This window comes from Pelmatolapia mariae, linkage group LG17, assembly GCF_036321145.2.
Source record: "Pelmatolapia mariae isolate MD_Pm_ZW linkage group LG17, Pm_UMD_F_2, whole genome shotgun sequence".
Classification (NCBI taxonomy): Eukaryota; Metazoa; Chordata; class Actinopteri; order Cichliformes; family Cichlidae; genus Pelmatolapia; species Pelmatolapia mariae.
Window position 1 is genome coordinate 25,704,559 of NC_086242.1, and position 19,202 is coordinate 25,723,760.

At 40.6% G+C, this 19,202-nt stretch overlaps 1 protein-coding gene across 6 annotated transcripts in view; it reads right to left on the minus strand.

Annotated features, from left to right (window-relative positions):
- pik3r3b (phosphoinositide-3-kinase, regulatory subunit 3b (gamma)) overlaps positions 1 to 19,202 on the minus strand; it is a 189,630-nt gene that overhangs the window by 78,824 nt on the left and 91,604 nt on the right. For 5 of the 6 annotated variants that reach the window (XM_063500366.1, XM_063500368.1, XM_063500367.1 and 2 more), the window contains 2 exons: positions 18,962 to 19,154; positions 17,334 to 17,419 (listed from right to left, as the gene is read on the minus strand). In XM_063500366.1, the coding sequence (XP_063356436.1) occupies positions 17,334 to 17,419; positions 18,962 to 19,154 (279 nt within the window). The remainder of the gene's footprint in view (positions 1 to 17,333; positions 17,420 to 18,961; positions 19,155 to 19,202) is intronic. The other variant, XM_063500371.1, reaches the window with a different exon arrangement.

A 19,202-nucleotide genomic window follows, 5' to 3' on the forward strand; every position in this document is an offset into this window, starting at 1 on the left:
TGCGTTACATGCTGCATTTCCTCCATCTTAGTTGTGACTTTTAAGCTACCCACTTTTTATCTCACTTGCAAGAACCAAAGTTCCACTAAAAAGTTGAGGCTGCCGTGCAGATTCACAACAAAACTGCTTTTACCTCTGTTTGTTGTAAATGACAGAAGTCAATTCTTGACGATTCTTGATGAATCTTTTCAGTTTAGGCAACAGAAACACAGTTCTGAGTAATCATTTTTCTTATTTTAGAACTGGCACTTTGTATCTGTAGTGGGATCAGATCCTCTTTCAGTTCAGAACTGACAAACCCTGGCTCTGGAATATGATATTAGAGACTATTTTTCCAAGGGCACTGGAGGAGTATAGGGGTAATGAATTGGACACAATCTGCAAACTGACCACTGTACACCCCTATACCCTGCACGCACAGTAACCTGAATGTTATCAGAGCCTTTTGTATTTGTAGTGTAAATGGCAATGATGTGTTTTGTGGAAGAAGTCAAACTGGTGTAAGAAAAGGAATCGTTATTCTTTAGTATATCTTGCTAAAGGGATACAGAGCCTTTGCTTTTATAAATAATTCAAACTATTCACTGACAAAGCTTCCATACCATGATGACGCTGTGAATAAGTGATCAATAAGGAAACAACATGTGGACTTTCTGGATCTAGAAATGTGTCTCTTTAAGATGTCTTTTAAATGATATTGATTTTAGGGCAGCACAATTACTTCACTTTAATTTAAGTGATAACTGAGACCATTTTGAATTAATATTAGTAGCGCAAAGCAAATCAAGTGCTCCGTAAATGAGCACCTAACAACATACCTGCGTTTGCCAATAACAGCTGTTCTCTGCACCATGCAGTGTGAAGTTTCATTGCACTTGACAGCAGCGATATACCACAGATAAGACTGTCAAAACAAAAATCAAACGGCACAGCAGAAGGTGAAACACTTATCTCTCAAAGTGGATCACTGTACATTGTGCTGTAGAATTGTTTCTGTGCTACAAAAAGTTAACTTAGTCAACTATCTGAAAACATATCACAAACTGCAGTACAATAAATATATAAAGACAAAGTAAAAGAATGCCATGGTTGCTATGGTGAATTGTCCAAAGAAAGCTTACACATCCACAAAAGTGAGCCTATATAGTGGGTCAGCATATGTATCAATCGCCCAAAGAAAGACTAAATCACATGTCTTTTGGCCAACAAGACCAATAAGGACAATGAAGGCAGACAAATCATAAACATACTGGTCAAAACATTATTAGTTACCCTCTTGCATCATTACTTTTAAAAGCGGCAATAACACTGCAGGGAAAAAAGAGAGGGATCTCTAAATTGAGGACTTTGCTTTAAATGAATACATGTAGATTAGATAAACAAAAACCTTATTTATCTGCAAATGTGCTTTAAAAAACAGGAATGCAGCACAATGCATGCGGCAAAAGTCCAGTGTATTTGTAAAGGGGTTGCTACTTTAAAAGGCTGTATTTTGATGAAAAAGGACATCTTCAACAATGGTACTGTGTCAAAGCTGATGTATTTTTTACATTTCTATCCTGAGGTCCAATAGCACATGATTTGTTTTCAGTCATGCATAATACTTGTTTATTATCAGAATTCCTGCATTTGTCCAAAACCATAATCTTTGCCAAATTCCACCAGAATTCTAGTTTTTGCCACCGTACCGTCCTTAAAATCCTTTAATTTTCTCAAAAATCGACAGTGCGCCTTATAATCCAGTGTGCCTTATGTATGAATTCTGGTTGTGCTTACTGACCTCGAACCGATTTTATGTGGTACACGGTGCTCAAATATCTGTCAAAAAATGTTTTAGTACGACTTTGGTAAGCTACGAAGCCGCACCGGAGCATTAGGGCTACCGTAGTCAGGAGCCTCGTGGAGTAATCTGGGTCCAAAACTCCTTCAGGTTCCCAAAATCCCAAAATCAAACGAACACTGCTGCATCACTGAGAGGTAAAAACTGTCTAAATTATTTCATCTTTAATAAATGATCAGCGTTGCTGCTTTACCAGGCATAACAATTAAGTTTAAGATCCAGGCATCCATGAAAACAGAATTTATTAAATTTAACCCTTTAAGACCTACCACAGAACTAAGTCCGCCAGAGCTTATCTTTATATTTTTACATGCTGTAGTGCCATTTTTGGGAGCATTTCAAGTTGTTATACATCAATACAACCGTTATAATCCAAATTTTAATAATATGTATGCATTAAGTCCATAATAACTACATAAATTGCAAAAAAGTGCAATAAACTACAAAAAAATTGAAAATCGTTTTTGTTTTTTTTATATAAATTTCTACTTAGAGAAATTTCAGAGGTTAATCCCTCAAAACTGTAAATAAAAAAAGTTGCACAAAATAGTTTCCAACAACAGGAAATGTATTTTGAGTGTCTTCATAGTTTTATTTTTGAGATACACCAATTTTTATGTCCTGCAGGAAAAACGAAAATAAAAATTATAATGCAAATTTGCAAAAAAAAAAAAAAGCATGTGCATAAAAATAAACTATTTCCAGCAGTGCAATTTGAGTTCTAAGCATCCCAGAAACTATTCAGAAAAGCATGAAGTCAAACATGACTTTTAAAAACACCAGTATAGGCTTATAAGGCCCCGAAGGTAAAAAAACTACATTTTCCGTGAAATGACATCACTTCCGGTTTCGGGCAGGTAATGGCGGACATGCGATAGGTCGCGCTGACGTCTATTCCAAGTAGGAAGTGTTATGAACAGCTGATCGGATAACGTGTGTTTCTGGAATATTATGTTTTTGTTGCTGCAAGTGCTTTTTATGCAGTTTTTGCAAAGCCATATGTGGAAGGAAACCGTGACTTAGGGCAAGCTGATGGCATAAGATGTAAGTACAGCTCCTCTGGTTTCATATGCAAAAAAATTATTGTGCTAGCTTACGTGGTTCCGGATCTACAGGGATTTAAAAATAGTTACACAAAACGGAGCGTGCCCGCTCCGACCGGCTTTAAAGGGTTAACAGAGTTAGAAGTAAGCAGGAAGTTAGCTTGCTAGTTTCCACCTAAACATGAATAAATAAAACATAAATAAAGACAGAAAACTAAAGAGCAGTGACTTTTGTAGGGTTACTGAAGTTGGGCTAGCTGGTATATAATGATGTGCTACGTCATTGCTAGCGCCACAGCCATGTTAGCATTACATAAACACAGTGAAGCTGGAGGATGAATGCTAACTTTTTTCCACTCGATAGAAGTTAATGCAAGCGTTCCTGATGGTTAGGGGCAAATGCAATCACATGGCAGGTTGCTGTAAACGGACCAAACTTCAGTCAGGAGAACAAATGAGATAATCCATCCACAATACGAGGTTAGTCATTAATATACTGCAATAACATGGGAATAGAGCAGCTGCGAGAGAATTCAGCATTAATGAATCAATGGTACGGAAGTGGCGGAAGCAAGAAGGATGATCTGAGTAAAGTTTGACTTATCCAACCGTTTTGTTTCGCTTAATGCGCCTTTTAATCCAGTGCACATTATGTATGGAAACAGACCCGTTCATCGACAGTGCGCGTTATGGTCCAAAAAATACGGTAAATTTTAAATTAATCAGAATGTGAATTTTGAAAGGAATTTTTATACAGCTACTCGAAATTAATTGGACAGTTGACTGACTGTCAGGGTTGGACGGTGCCCCGACCGTTCGACCTGCCTATGTATATGTATGTGTGCATGTTTTCCTCTCCTTTGCTTTGTTTTCTCTCCGGCTCCGTGGCGATTGTTTACGGAGGTCGCATGGCAACACGGGACCTCCGACCCGGAAGCGCTGCCGCTCTGAGCCACCTCACCTGCGACCGTTTCATCACCAGCTGTGGCCAATCATCCGCCATCTTAGGCAGGACTATTTAATGGTGTGGCTGAGCGACAGACAGCGCTGGAGTATTGCACTAAATCTGGTAGTGTTACAAGCTGTTCGCGTTGCAAAGTGTTGTCAGCTCGATTTAGTGATTTACTGTTTGTTGTCTGTGTGCGACTAGGAACTGAGACAGAGGAGATTCACGAGCACGGGGAGACACTTGGAGGAGGAACGGATACTCACTATCATGCACGGTCTGAGCACGGGAAGGAGGACACAACCAACCACTATTTGCTCATTCGAACTATTGTCAATCTTTATTTCACTGTAAATAAACGCACTGCTTGCATTCAGAGCCTCGCGCCTGAGTCCACTCTATCCTCAACCGTGACAGAATACTCCAGCCAGCCATGGACTCAGCGGACTCTAATCCTGTCCAACATGAACTCTCGGTTCAGGGCGAAGTTTTGGACCGCCATGAAAACATGATGAACCATTTCATGAAAGAACAGACGGCGATGCGACAGGTGTTAGCAGACCTCCAAGGTATGTTGCTCACTGCTCCCGGCACTTCTGCTAAAACTCCACTATCCACTCCATCAGTTAGTGTGGCTGCTGCCTGCCCACTACCTCCTTCGCCACCACCACCACCTAGGCGAGAACACACATTACTGGTTCCGGAGAAGTTTGATGGGGACCTGACTAAGAGTAGAGGCTTTCTCATGCAATGTTTATTAATCTTCAGACAACAGACGCAAGCTTATGGCTCAGATTGCGCAAAGATTACTCTTATGGTGGAATTAATGACTGGCCGGGCGCTGCAGTGGGCACAAGCAGTATTGAATGTTCAACCAAATAGCTCTTATCAGGACTTTCTGACTAAATTCCGCTGTGTGTTTGATAAAGGGTCTAACCGGGATGGTGCAGCTAATCATTTGTTTACCCTGAAGCAGGGACGTAAGAGTATGGCAGATTTCTCCATAGATTTCTGGATCCTGGCTGAGGAGCCTGGCTGGGCAGAGAATGCGCTCCGGGGAGCCTTCCTGAACTGCCTGACATCAAACGTGAGTTAGCCACTAAAGAGCTACCCAAGACTCTAGATGCCTTAATTAACATGTGTATCCAGCTGGACGACCACATGAGAGCATTTGGGAGATGGGCAGGAGAAGGGCGGTGATCGGCAGGGGACGCTAGTGTACCGATTGGAATGCCTTTTTCTCGATGGAGAGAAGAAGAGGAGGAACCAGCGGAGGATGAGGAACAACCTATGCAGCTGGGTCGGGCCCGATTCAGTGCTACCAACCGGAGAAGAAGACAGCGCACGGGTGAGTGCTTTGTGTGTGGGAAATGGGGATACTGGGCCGATATATGCCCGAAGCAAGTAAAAGAGTCTGCCTGTCAGTAGCGGTGGGAATACTGATGGGTGCCACACTGCTAACACTGTCCCCCACCTCAGTTGTCCGGCCAAGGTGATTTTTCGTTCCCTCACTCACCCGTGTAGCGCGCTGATTGATTCTGGAGCTGAGCAGAGTTTTTTGGACGAGTCGCTAGCTCGCGAATTAGGCTTACCTATTGTTCCTCTCTCCGAAGCTCTCCAAGTTTCCGCTCTTGATGGCAGCCCGCTAACTACCGTTACTCATCGCACCCAGACTACTCTCCCCACACTCACTCTCTCTGGCAATCACTCGGAGCAGCTCAGCCTGTTTCTCTTTAAATCTCCTGATACTCCTTTGGTACTAGGCTATCCTTGGCTGCAGCAACATAACCCACAGATTGACTGGGCGAAGGGATGTATTACTGGGTGGAGCATACAGTGTCATGCTCTGTGTTTGCACCCCGCCACTCCTAGTGCGGCAGTTGCTAACTCCGTGGAGCCCGTTAGCCCTCCTGATTTGTCGGTAGTCCCACCGGCTTTATAACATCTTCAAGCCCGAGCGGGAGTCTATGGAACAGTACATCACTGATTCTTTGGCGGCCGGTATAAATCGACCCTCCACGTCGCCTTTGGGCGCAGGTTTTTTTTTTGTGGAGAAAAAGGATTAGACTCTTAGGCCGTGCATTGACTTCCGGGGTTTGAATAAGATCACAGTTAAGAACAAGTATCCCTTACCTCTGCTTGCGTCCGCCTTTGAGCTCCTTCAGGGCGCCATGATCTTTTCCAAGTTGGACCTCGGCAATGCTTACCATTTGGTGCATATTCGCGAGGGTGATGAATGGAAGACGGCATTTAACACTCACCTTGGGCACTTTGAATACCTGGTGATGCCCTTTGGGCTCACCAATGCCCCTGCCATTTTCCAGGCCATGATTAATGATGTGTTGCGGGATCTCATTAACTACTGTGTCTTCATCTACGGTCAAGGCGGTGGTTGAGTGGCCAGAACCCAAGAGCTGCAAGGAGTTGCAAAAGTTCCTGGGGTTTGCTAACTTTTACAAGCGCTTTATTCGCAATTTCAGCAAGATAGCCTTACCTTTGACTAACCTCACCTCTCCCAAGTTGCAGTTTCAGTGGTCTCCGGGCGCCCAGCAGGCATTCGCCTTTCTTCGTGGAGGTTGACGCTTCGGATTCCGGGGTGGGGGCCGTCCTCTCACAGCAGGTGGAAGGTAAAATGCACCAATGCGCCTTTTTCTCCTGCCGGTTGTCATCCGCAGAACGGAACTATGACGTTGGAGACCGGGAGCTGCTCGCAGTGAAACTAGCCCTGGAGGAGTGGCGACACTGGTTGGAAGGGAGCAAGTACCCTGTGGTGGTGTGGACTGACCATAAGAACTTGGTGTACCTCCAAGCAGCAAAGCACCTCAATGCTCGGCAAGCCAGGTGGGCCCTGTTCTTCACTCGCTTTAACCTCACCATCACATACAGACCTGGGTCTCGCAACGCCAAAGCGGACACACTGTCATGCCAGTTTGCACCGGAGTCTGGTGGCGATGGGAAGGACATGCCCATCCTTCCTCCCTCGTGTTTTGTTGGTGCATTGACTTGGGAGATCAAGAGAATCGTGCGAGATGCTCAGTGGCAGGAGGCCGACCCTGGTACGGGCCCAGAGGGCAAGCTGTTTGTTCCAGCGTCGGTTCGAAGTAAGGTGCTCCAGTGGGCCCACACCGCGCATTTTGCCTGCGATCCGGGTAAGAACTGCACTATTCAATTCCTGCAACGGTTGTTTTGGTGGCCCACTCTGTTGCAGGATGCTGGGGAATAGTGTCCGGTGTGTGCTCGAAACAAGACGTTGAATTCACCGGGAATTCATCAACCCCCGCTTCTCTCCGTCACGGAGGGGGAATTGTGTGTTCCCTCTTGGACAGAGGGAACAGACAGATCCGCATGTGGATCTGGACGATCCACATGCGGCGCTGCCGGAGGGTGTGGCGTGCCGCCAGAGCATCCCTCCTGAGGACGATGAAACAAAACAAGAGACTGGCCGATCGCCACCGCACCCCGATCAGCGATCGGGGGGCGGGGGACTGTGCCTAACTGCCCTCCCCTTCTCGATTCATTCTTCTCGCCACCGCACACCGAATCCGGATTACCATGTGGGCCAACAGGTATGGCTCTCAACCAAACACATTCCACTCAGAACCGAATCCAGGAAGCTTGCTCCCCGGTTTATTGGGCCTTTTCCTATCCAAGCTGTGTTGAACCCAGTGACTGTCCGGTTGAGCCTACCATGTAACATGAGAACTCATAATGTTTTTCATGTCTCCCAGGTGAGACCTGTCCGGACTAGCTCCGCGCCTGAGTCCACTCTATCCTCAACCGTGACACTGACAAGCAGTTTTGTGGCTTTGTTGTTCATTTGTTGTTTAATGACCAATGAAGACAGAAGTTGATTTGCAGTAATGAATTTGTATTTTATGTAGCTTTTTACCATAAATATGAATATGAGTGTTAAAAAGATATTTACAAGTTATCAACAATATCAATATCAACACCCCAATGGCAAAAAATACAACTCAAATGGATGACAGAATTGTTTAAAATGGTAAGGAAAGAAAAAGTTACAATATCTAATCATGTCAAGAACACGCTGGGAGGCAGTTGTATAATTGTCAAGGTCTGAAAGTCACTTATCTTTAACAACAGGAAAGCCTGATTAGACTATGGCACAAAATATTTAAAAGAGCCTTCCCAATTTTGGAAAAATTCTTTGGATGGATAAAACCAAGATTTACTTGTACCAGAATGATGGGAGGGGAGTGTGGAGCAGTAGTTCTGAAGCATCATCTAGCCAAAAACATTCAGTCAGTGTTATGGGGCATGTATGGCTCCAAGTGGAACTGGGCCACATGTGATTACTGATGATGTGACTGCTGGTAGAAGAAGCAGAATGAAGTTGGAAGTGTACAAGACTATACAAATATACTATACACAGTGCAAATGGATAATGACCCTAAGCAAGCTGCAAAAGCAACCCAAGAGTCTCAAGGCAAAGAAATGGGATATTCTTCAGTGGTTAAATCAATCAGTGAGCTCACTCCAGTAGAGCATGCTTTTCAGACCCCAAGTGCATAAAGACCACAAATAAACAGCAACTGGGCTGTAATGCCCCTAACAAAGCATCTAAACAGAAGAAGCACAGCATTTGGTGATCGCTTCAGGCTGTCACTCATTGCAAAGCATTTTCATATAAGTATTACAAACAATTCTCATATTTAAAATTATGTATTTACCCAGTTGTATAAGAATACATACATGTGAAGGAAAAGAATATTGTAGGAGAAATAATGACATCTGCTGTGTCCCTGTTTCATTATAACAATGTATAATGATTAAAATGCTTTATGCTTTTTTCACACGCGGGTCAGTCTGAATAAAACTTCACACACATCATCACAGAAATATTAACATCTGCATGCCATCTATCTGTTAAAGAAAATATTTTCCAAGTGATTTTCATGTTTATCATTACCCTGCAAATGTGATGTTATGTTCTCTGTTTGCATTTCTTTCATGTGTCATGCTGAACGTACGTCCACATTTAACTTGACAGTCACCAAAGTGGAGATTAGTTTGAATCTCCACAAAATGCAGAATGAAGAATTTTAAAAAGTGCCACAGACTTGTATATGTAATGCTTGATAAACATAGCTGATTGGAGCTGTACTGGTGTTGTATGTTGGCACAAACCTGTTCCTAGAGACGATGTTCCATTTTTTTTTTTAATCACCAATGTGTAAGACTTTGTCTGAGACAAAGAAAATGAGAGACATATATTTTTTAGCATTCCACTGACAATGCAAAAGTCATTACACTTAATCCCTCTAAGGCACCGCAAGCACATAAAGCCATATGGTCTGGCTGTGTACATGTGAATCTAAAGTACACATGTGTGGCTCTATATGTGTGCCATGAGATCCATCAGATTATCGTCACCTGTGGTTCTGCTGCCTTAAAGCGCTGTCTGCCACCAATTACAACTCCCTGGTTACCCATAAACCTCCCAGCATAAAAGGACAAGTAGAGATTGTTTCTTTATAGGGAACCAATGAGAGAAATGAATCTTTCTCATTCTCTCCCACTTTTATCCATCCCAGGCCTTATAATATCAGGCAGGTTTCACAGATTTCATTTAAAGTGCCCTTGACCTTCAAGTGATATAAGGGGTTTGATAGAGCGTCATAATGGGACTCTGTAACTTTTGGTGTGGTTGAACAAGTGGTGCACTGCAGGCTAGGATGGTGCCTTACAACGGATTAGGTGTTAAAGTTTCTTACCATAACTACTACCATCGCCAACTCTGTAAACGACATGAAGCACAGCAGGCTAGGTGCTCGAGGCTGAAAAGGCAACCTCCAAAAAATGTCCTGTATGGAATACTAAGAAACAAACAACAGAAAAAATGGAGAAAAAAACCTCAAGGTTGTGTTAATACATGTTTTTGAAAGTAAGTGTAGATGTTGTGGAAATTGTATAAATCAATGAATTCCATGAGACCACCATTAAAACAGCACCTACTAACAAATACCTAGAGTATTTGTTACTGCTGTTCTGTAGTTCCCAGTCTGACTGTGATGCTGAGATCAGGACTCTGTGGGCTCCAGATCAACTGGTGCATGAACTCCTTGCTCTCGCTGTTGTTTTAGGCTTGTATAATTTCATCTATATGATTCGATCTCTGGCTGCTCCAGTATGCATGCCAAATTTTCTTGGGCAAAATACTAACTCCAAGTTGCTCTCAGAGTGTGAATGTTAGATAGAAAGTGTGGAAGCATAGAAAGGACAAAGGACATGGGCTGTATTTACATAGATGACAAAGGCCTTCAAGACCGAGTGAGTATAGTGCTACTGGTGATGATGATTTCTTTGCTGAAATCCTGTTAAAGACATAAGAATCAATACAATACAATCAATATACTGCACATAGTTTCTCATAGTTGTCTCTTATGTATTGGGTTACTTAAGGGAAAGTGAGATTATTATCTGAATATTGAAATATTGATTTTTTTTTTTATTGTATCCAGTATTTGGGAATTATAGATTTACTTTTAGAAAAAAATGTGTTATTCAGCAACCTGGGTCTGTCAAACAATACCATCCATCCATCCATTCTCTTCAGCATATCCTTGTCAGGGTCGCGGGGGGTGGGGGGTGGCGCAGGGTACGCCCTGCACAGGTCTACCAACAATACCATTTGATTAAAAAAACACATAAAGAAACATGAAGAATGTATACAGGCAACTAGATTCTCAAGAATAAAATCTGCTGTCAAGCTGGACATGTAGAAAGCAAGTATACTACATTACCTCTGAAGAAAACATTAGCCAAACTTGGCTAACACTAAAATTAAGTATGCAGTATTGAAACAATGACCTTAGCTGATGAGTTAGCTGAAACAAATAGTTAACTAAGCATACAACCTACCTCTATGGCTCCATATTTATGATTTTTTTGGCCAAACTTGTAACTGTTGGTGGCTGTGACATTTTAAAATTAAGAGGCCACTAGTGGTTATGTGAAAATATTCATATAAGATATCTAGTGGACTCATCAGTGTGGGAAAACTATAGAGTATTTGTTGGACAATTACAAGTCTTAATGCAGTTTCTTCTGTTTCTTCTATCCAAGTCTTATTTTTCTTTAATAGTATTTAAAAGAAAGGACAACAAAAGCAACCTTGACCTTAATTGTACCCTGTGCAAATCTGAAGCTGAACGATCTTCCCAAAAACATAATTTGGCAAGACATTTTAGTATGACCATCAGAAGTAGAGTCATGTGGGTGTCATGTACCTTCTTTTCTTATGTTTAAATAAAATCATTTGACTGCTGATGTGTTCAGGGTGTACTCTACCTTTAGTTTTTTAATTAGAGGTAGAAGCGTGTTGGTATCAGATGAGCAGCTTTGATGGTCTGCCATGCCTGGATTTTTATCCACCAATGCCACCCCCCCCTCAGCACTGTTAAAATGTTTAGACATTCTGCTGCTATTTTACAGAAAGTATTTTTCCAGTTTAATTTGACACAGAGTGATCCATGAGTGCTTGAATCCATATTTTAGAGAAGTGATAACACTGCTGCTCAAATTGCCTCAGGCTCCTTCAGGTGATGTCAGCGAGAAAGAACAGAAGGGGAACAAAGAGAGCTCGAAAGACAGTGTGGTAGTATAGGTGGTACCAGACATAGACATAGACAAGAAGAAGCACATTGGTATTCACGGCTGGCTTCAGCTCACCCATCCATCCCCGTCTCATATTCTTTACATCACATTTGCCCTTCAGCGCAGCAAATATGTCACACACAGCTGGTAGAAACTACATGCGTGCTTGAAGGGTAGCTGGCACAGTCCATCACATGCACACGCCTCTGAGTGAGTGCAATCACATGCTGTCTCACCCAGCTGAGGCAAAAACAAGCCTTTTTTAATTGCTACATGGGAGAATCAGATGTTTCGTTTTTATTTTACCATGTAGTTATGTGCATCATTAGAACTTTAGGTCAGAAGTTCAATGCATTATTGATGGATTACGAGGAGAATAAAATAATTTGACCATAAACTGTGTCATACAATTATTACTAATTCTTGGACATTTTTAGGGGTCTTCCATATTACTCTTTAATTCTCTACTGGGTAGAGTACCTTGATGTCTGAGTTCTTTTAACCAAACAATAAGGCATTAAAAAAGTATCTTTAAAAATCTAAGCATTTATCCAAATAACAGAAGAACTTACATGAGAATCAGCATGCAGTAACTGTACAGCTAAACTGTATAAATACAACATCCAGTTTCATTAGTAGTTATGATGTAATTAGTAAAGTTAGGAAACCATTAAATTAGACATTGCATTTGTAATATGTTATCTTCTGCACTGTCAACTCTGCTTTAACTGTACTGTATAAAACTGTTTCTCACTAAACAGTCAAATATTTGTTAATGAAGAAAGGATTGTAGTGTATGTAACCTAGCACTTAATGAAAATAAAACCCTAAAGATCTTTCTTTTTAAGAAAGAACAGTTAACACTAGGGAATAACCACTATGAGCTTTTCTATTAGACTGTAAAAGACGAATGGTTACAAAGCTCAAAACTGTACAAAGTCACCTGATTTTTTTTCTTTTCAAGACCAGGAATGAAACATACTTTTACAAGACAATGGAAAAAGAGAGAAGAAAGTGAACAGAGTAAGTGAAGTGTGGTACAAGGCAGGAACTGTAGTTTCCATGATTTCATGATCCTTAAAATTACATATGAAGGGATAAACATGGTAGCCAGGGGTTATTTGATGTTAATTCAAGCTTTACATGAGCACATTACAGCAAAATTTGGACATTAACCATGGGTGAGCTTCCTTCCAGAATACATCATAAAACGACTCAACCAGGGAGCAGTGTGCTGGATGATGGGCATTATAAGATAATCTTCTAATAGAGACTGAGCCTAAGGATAAAACTGTACAGGGCTGAGGGAGAGTGCTGTGCTGTCGGAAAGAGGACATCCCTGAATATTAACTTTTAAATATGCCCTGACTATACTCTGAGGGAAGCCTGAATGAAATATTGGGGTCAAAGGTACATTTTTTAATAATTCTGAAGACTGAAGAACAATTACAGAATGTTTGTTTAGAATCAGATTCGTCTTTATTGACCAAGTATGTGTACACATACAAGGACCTGGGCTCCAGCTATTGCTTTGCTCTCAGTGTACATAACAGAGTAGAGAACATAAAATACTGGTAACATGACATCAACACACAGACAGCATGTCACAGACAATAACATGTATACCATATTTATGGTGAAATGGTGAAGAAAGCAAACATGCTGAAATAAAACAATGCAATAAATACATGATGGATAACTACTTACTATTTATACAGTTTAGAGTAACATAATTTCTAACTACAAAGGTAAACTGTAAAAAAATGTCATTATTCACGTAATTAATAACACTGTGGGCCGGTTAGCCAGGTGTATTAGCTAAATTTATATTAACCTTTCTGCGATAGAAGCTAATACACTGGTTAGCTATCCAAATGGAGCCTAGAATGTTAACTAGCGACCAACTATCACCTACAAAGTGATGTACACACTGGACTTACAGTCTATCACTGGAACAATGACCTACTTGACTGGCAGCTGATTACACTGCATTATTATTTATTTATCACAAAGCAGTTAAAACATAAGGCGTTATCAGCACAAATAGAATCTATGAGAAACCCTAACAAGTCCTCAATGCATGCTTTAATAACAGACTGGGTTACAAAATTTTACAAATTGAGTCTCATCATAACCTCATCATCCAAACTTCATTTTAAATAAAGTTGTCATGCCAGAAAAATGAAAAAAAAAATGGCTGGACTGGATGGATGACTTTAACTGTCTATGTGTGTGTGTGTGTCATTAGTCGAGTCATGTAATTGTGTGCTACTGAGCTGGACACAGACCCACAAACAGAAACATGCAAAATACTAATAAATACAGCAGCTAAAAGCTGAGCATTCGTTTGACCTTAATCACATTATACAACCATGATGACCTACAGAAATTCACACATCACACTAGCATGTGTTTGTATTTAGGTTTGTGTATCTGCAGTATGTGTGTGTCTGTGTGCCCTGCAGCTGACCCTGTACAGCAGGATTATGTTGGATGTTAAGCTTGCACTTTCCTCCTCGTGGGTTACAGTCAGGACATGACTTCACAGTTAAATGTAAATGTATGTATGCTCACATACAGTGTGTGTATCTATACCAGGGGTGGGCAATCTCAGTCCACGAGGGCCAGTGTCCCTGCAGGTTTTAGATGTGTCCTCGAACCAACACAGCTGATTTAAATGGGTAATTAGCTCCTCAACATGTCCTGAAGTTCTCCAGAGGCCTGGTAATGAACTAATCATGTGATTCAGGTGTGTTGACCCAAGGTGAGATCTAAAACCTGCAGGGACACCGGCCCTCGTGGACTGAGATTGCCCACCCCTGATCTATACACAGAGAGAATTAATAGGTTTATTGTTCACATATTAGCAGCCAAAGAGCAGCATGTTTCAAAGTTCCTTTAGCTTTCAATATGCAGAATCCAAATAGAACTCTCAGGAAAGTCTGCACCAAACTAGTGCTCACATAAATTTAAATATCTTACTACACAGTTTGTGTGCAAAAGTGCAAAATCACAACAACAGTTACCTCAAGGTGCTTTACTGCAAGGTAAAAACCTGCAGTATTCTGGAGAAAACCCAGCAATCAGTAAGTCTCCTATGAGCAAACACTAGGCAATGGTGGGAAAGAAAAACTCCTTTTTAACACAAAGACGTCTCTGACAGAACATTCAAGGCTCCCCCATCTGGGAGATGAGGAAAAAAAATAGAGAAAATCAGAGCATGGAGAGGAGAGAACACAAACTATGGAAGAGAGAAGACAGAAGATGACATGAAGCAGTGGTATATAATCACCTGGAGAGTGAACAGTGTTTCACTGGAAGTCATACAAGTATAAATACAAAACAATATAAATAATGGGTGCTTCAGATTCTTATTATTGCATTACTGTACCTATGACAGACCTAACTATAAGCTTTAAGTATAAGCTATAAGTTTTACATTTTAAAACTAGAACATGTCTGCATAGAAACTGCGACCTGGTTCCACAAAAGAGCAGCCTGACAGCTTTTGTAACAACTTTGACAAAATTAGGTCTGCTTAACAGGTTCAAAGTGGCTAAATTATTGGCTAAAAATGTTGCAGTCAAATGAATTTAGTACCATTAATTCACCATAATGCTAACTGTGAGCCACAGTCTGTGCTGGTCTGCGTTCATCTTTACAAATACAGTGGATGATGACAGTGAGAGGGACACCTGTTTATTTCCAATTGTACGGTCTATACCAGCGCTCTCACCAGTGAAAGAGCACCCAACAGTGGTTTAAATGGTAACTGGCGAATGGTAAATGGACTGGTTCTTATACTGCGCTTTTTTTTTACTCTACCTGAGCACTCAAAGTACTTTATACAATACTTCACCCATTCATACAAACACTTTTTCTACAGATTCACACACATACATATGGCAGCTGATGCATTGGAGAACAACTTGGGGTTAGAATTTTGCCCAAGGATATTTGGCATACAGACTGGAGCACCGGGTTTAGGGGTAGTTACAGCATCCCCATCATTATCTTCTGCATCGTTGACATATGGCAAAGAATAGTCTAATTTATTGTAATCCATAAGTTGATGATATCTGTTAAACAGGTAAAGCAGTATATAGGGTGATTCCATATATATTTAACTGAAAAAATATTTAAATATAAATTCGATCTGACCCCTCCACAATACATTGATTTATTATATAGTCAGAGAGCTGGGATAGTTTGTCTCAAATTGTATAGACACACAATCAAGAAAATACACAGGCAAAATTGTATCCTCATACTATCATAACTTGTTATGCTTCAACCAAATCAATTTTAAACCCACTCCAAATGTCACAGTGCGGCCAAAAATCACACAGAAGGGTCATGGCACTCAGTGAAATTCTAATATTACCTTGTTTTTCTGTGCTGAATGTCCTCATAGTTTTTTTCAATCAATTTTTATATGAGTAAAATGACTAATGACAGGAATAAATAATAAAACATGTTAACTAATTTTACAGCTTTGGCTTTTTGATAAAAAAAAATTAAAAAGAAAACAACTTTGTAAACTTTGAAAAAAACATGCAATAAACCAGAATTTTCCTTTAAATGGGACCAAAGGAAGCACCATGGTAACACCAGCTATCGCTGTGATAAACTCTCTAAAAAGTCAATTTCAAACCCCATGGGATGCATAACCAGCCAAATAAATGACCACAGACAGCCCACACAGAGAACATGTGTGTGCATTTAAAGTGTGTTTTGTGTATATTACATTCTTGCCAAGTTGTGGGCATGCCTGAGAAGGCAAATGTCTCATAACAAAAGCACAGAGAGAGGGCCAGAATGTGAATGGCTTTATATGGGTGTTTACAATTCTCCCTTTTTTTCCCCTCACATTATTTTAGCATGCTAGCCGACACACACGCTGGACGAGACTAAACCCACATGTACAGATACCAGTCACACTGAGCAGAGATGGTGAGCCACAGCACTCAGGTAGCAGAGAAACAGTCATGAATTCAGACTTCATTTTAAAAAACAGACTTAGAGTGCAGCTCTACTGAGACAGGTGCCCCCCCCCCCACACACACACACACACACAGCTACGTAGAGGTCTTAACACACACATGAGTCTGAGTCTTAGCTCACACATGAGTCTGAGCTCCATGTTTCAGCCTACCTCTCTCTGTCTCTCTTTTTCTTTGTATACATCAAACAAAGAGATGCTCTGTCAGATATGCTATCACCTTGCCCTGCCACTGAAAAAGCAAAACATGCACCTTAACTTGTGAAATGACTGAAGAGCTCAAAGAAAGTGCAGAGGAACACTGTCAACTGCCAAAACTGAATAATTGAACGGCAGACCCCAAAGCTAATGTTCTTTATCCTTGGGCCAACAATTCAAATGTTGACTGCAATATATGAATGGATTCCAAATGGAGTGCATCAATGTGACAGCAAAGGGGTATTTTTATAGGTTAGAATTTGATTGTAGTAATTCCATCTAATATGTCACTATTGAGACATAATATTTGACTGTGACTTTTTTATGTAGCTGTACAGCATTAATTTTCATCATAAAGATTTGTTGATTCAGCAGGCCTGACTCAGCTTTTAAAAAATGTGGTTAATCACAATTAATTCAAGATACTTTTTTCAAATATGGGCAGGTAAACTTTTTTCTCTTGGCAAATAACAAAAATAACAAAAAAGCCTTTTCCCTGAGCAGCAAAACTGCTGATAAGCTATTATTGCTCATTATAATTAAATTTATTTATAATTCAATTATACATGTGTAAGAACATTTTTAAATTATTAAATAAAATAATGAAAGAATGCATCAGTGCAGTTAATGTATTGTTGTGGCAAAATAAAATTTTCTTTTTGTGTATCTCCATAGTTATTTTCCTACCTGGTGCTGCTTGCATCTCCATTCGACCTGCAGTTGTGATGAGAGCCTCCACAATCCTGATGTGATGCTCTGGATTTACATCTGCACTGTAAACAAAGCACCAAAGTGAACATAAATTGTAGTAAGGGACACCTTTGAACTAAGTAAATGGATAGATAGGCAGACAGACAAGTAGAACTATTTTTTTTTCATTCTCCATTAAGAAATGTTTTTGCTGTTTATTGAACAGGTCAATGAATTGACACAGAGGAAAGAGATAGTATATTAGGCTTTTGAGACTCAGACAAAAATATGAGAAACATTCATTTATTTTGGTCTTGTTCACATCAAGAAAAATACTAAATGATGCCTTACCTCATATTTTGTTTAGTATCTAGCACATTTTGGTAAGGCTCACACAAGAAAAGATGTGTGTTTAAATGCTTACAGACTGCAGAACAATTTAGGATTAATCAGAGATTCCATACACATGAAATGAGCTATTATGGCATCTGGTGCAAATAACATGGCACAATGTGAAATACCACCCCACTCTTTTTCCACCCGTTGTTCACGTCAAAGGTAAGCTTGCCTGACCATGCTACACAAACAACCCTCATTTCTGACTCACTGACTCACTGACTGCCCTCCCCAAATCCAGTACATCTTCACAGTACACAGTGCCAGGAGAAGAAATTCCTTGGTAAATTCTGGAAAAACAGTCACAGATGAACGTAAGCAGGTCACAGATGAACAAAACAATTTCGGAAGCCTTGTTAAATGCCATTCTCCCAGCTCTTTCTCTCCAGGATGTTGATGTTAAAGCTAAGCCAAATATCACACTTGGTTTCCTGTTAGCAAGAGCATTTTTTTAATATAAAAGTATCAGCTGTTTTAGTTGGATGAAGGTAATCTTGTCACGTTTTTATTTGAGCTTGGCTAATACAAATAATCTTGGCCCAAGCAAATCTCTTCTGCTTGTTGCTTTTCCTTAGTAGTGGTTTCTTAGCAGCTATTTGACCATAAAGGCCAGATTTGCGCAGTCCCCTCTGAACAGTTGATGTAGAGGTGTGTCGTGGCACTAGATGGTTTTTGAGACTGCACTTGGGGACAAATTCAAAGTTTTAGCAATTTTCCAGACTGACTGACCTTCAGTTCTTAAAGTAATGATAGACTGTTGTTTCTCTTTACTTAGCTGGTTGGTTCTTGCCATAATATGAATTCTAACAGTTGTCAAATAGGGGTGTCAGCTGTGTATCAACCTGACTTCTACACAGCACAATTGAAATTGTACCTGAAAGTACATCATGAACTATATTTACTGTTTTATGCAAAACAGTGCTTTTTTAGTTTTCTTCAAAAACAGAGTTAAGGTATAGGTCATCACCAATGATGACATAGGGCAGAGACAACAGCATTGCTTTCCTGTCCTTCACGGGCTCTTATATTATAATGAAGTTAACAGCCACAAACATAACTTGAAATTAACCAAAGGATATGTGGCACAGTGCATCATAATCATCAAATAATTTCACTGCAGTAAAAAAGAAAAGAAAATTCACATGAAATAAAGTGTTTTCTCCAGAAAATTGGCATGGATATTTCCAAGAGGAAAGTGTTGAAGGTGCTGACAGTTTTTATATCTGTACCTAAGAGAAAGGTGATTGAAGATAATGTCAGTGAAGGCCTGTCCTAGCAGCCGGGGGGAGGCTTGACTCTGCTGGCTGATTCGATTCAGGTGTCCAGTGAGGTGGACCAGGAGCTGGTGGTTGACTTGAGGGATGCTGGGAGACTCAAGGATCCTTTTCAGCCTATCCCCACACTCCTCCACACTCTGACTCTCTGAAAACAAACACAACACCTGAATTCTTTGGAGCATTAAACTAGGTA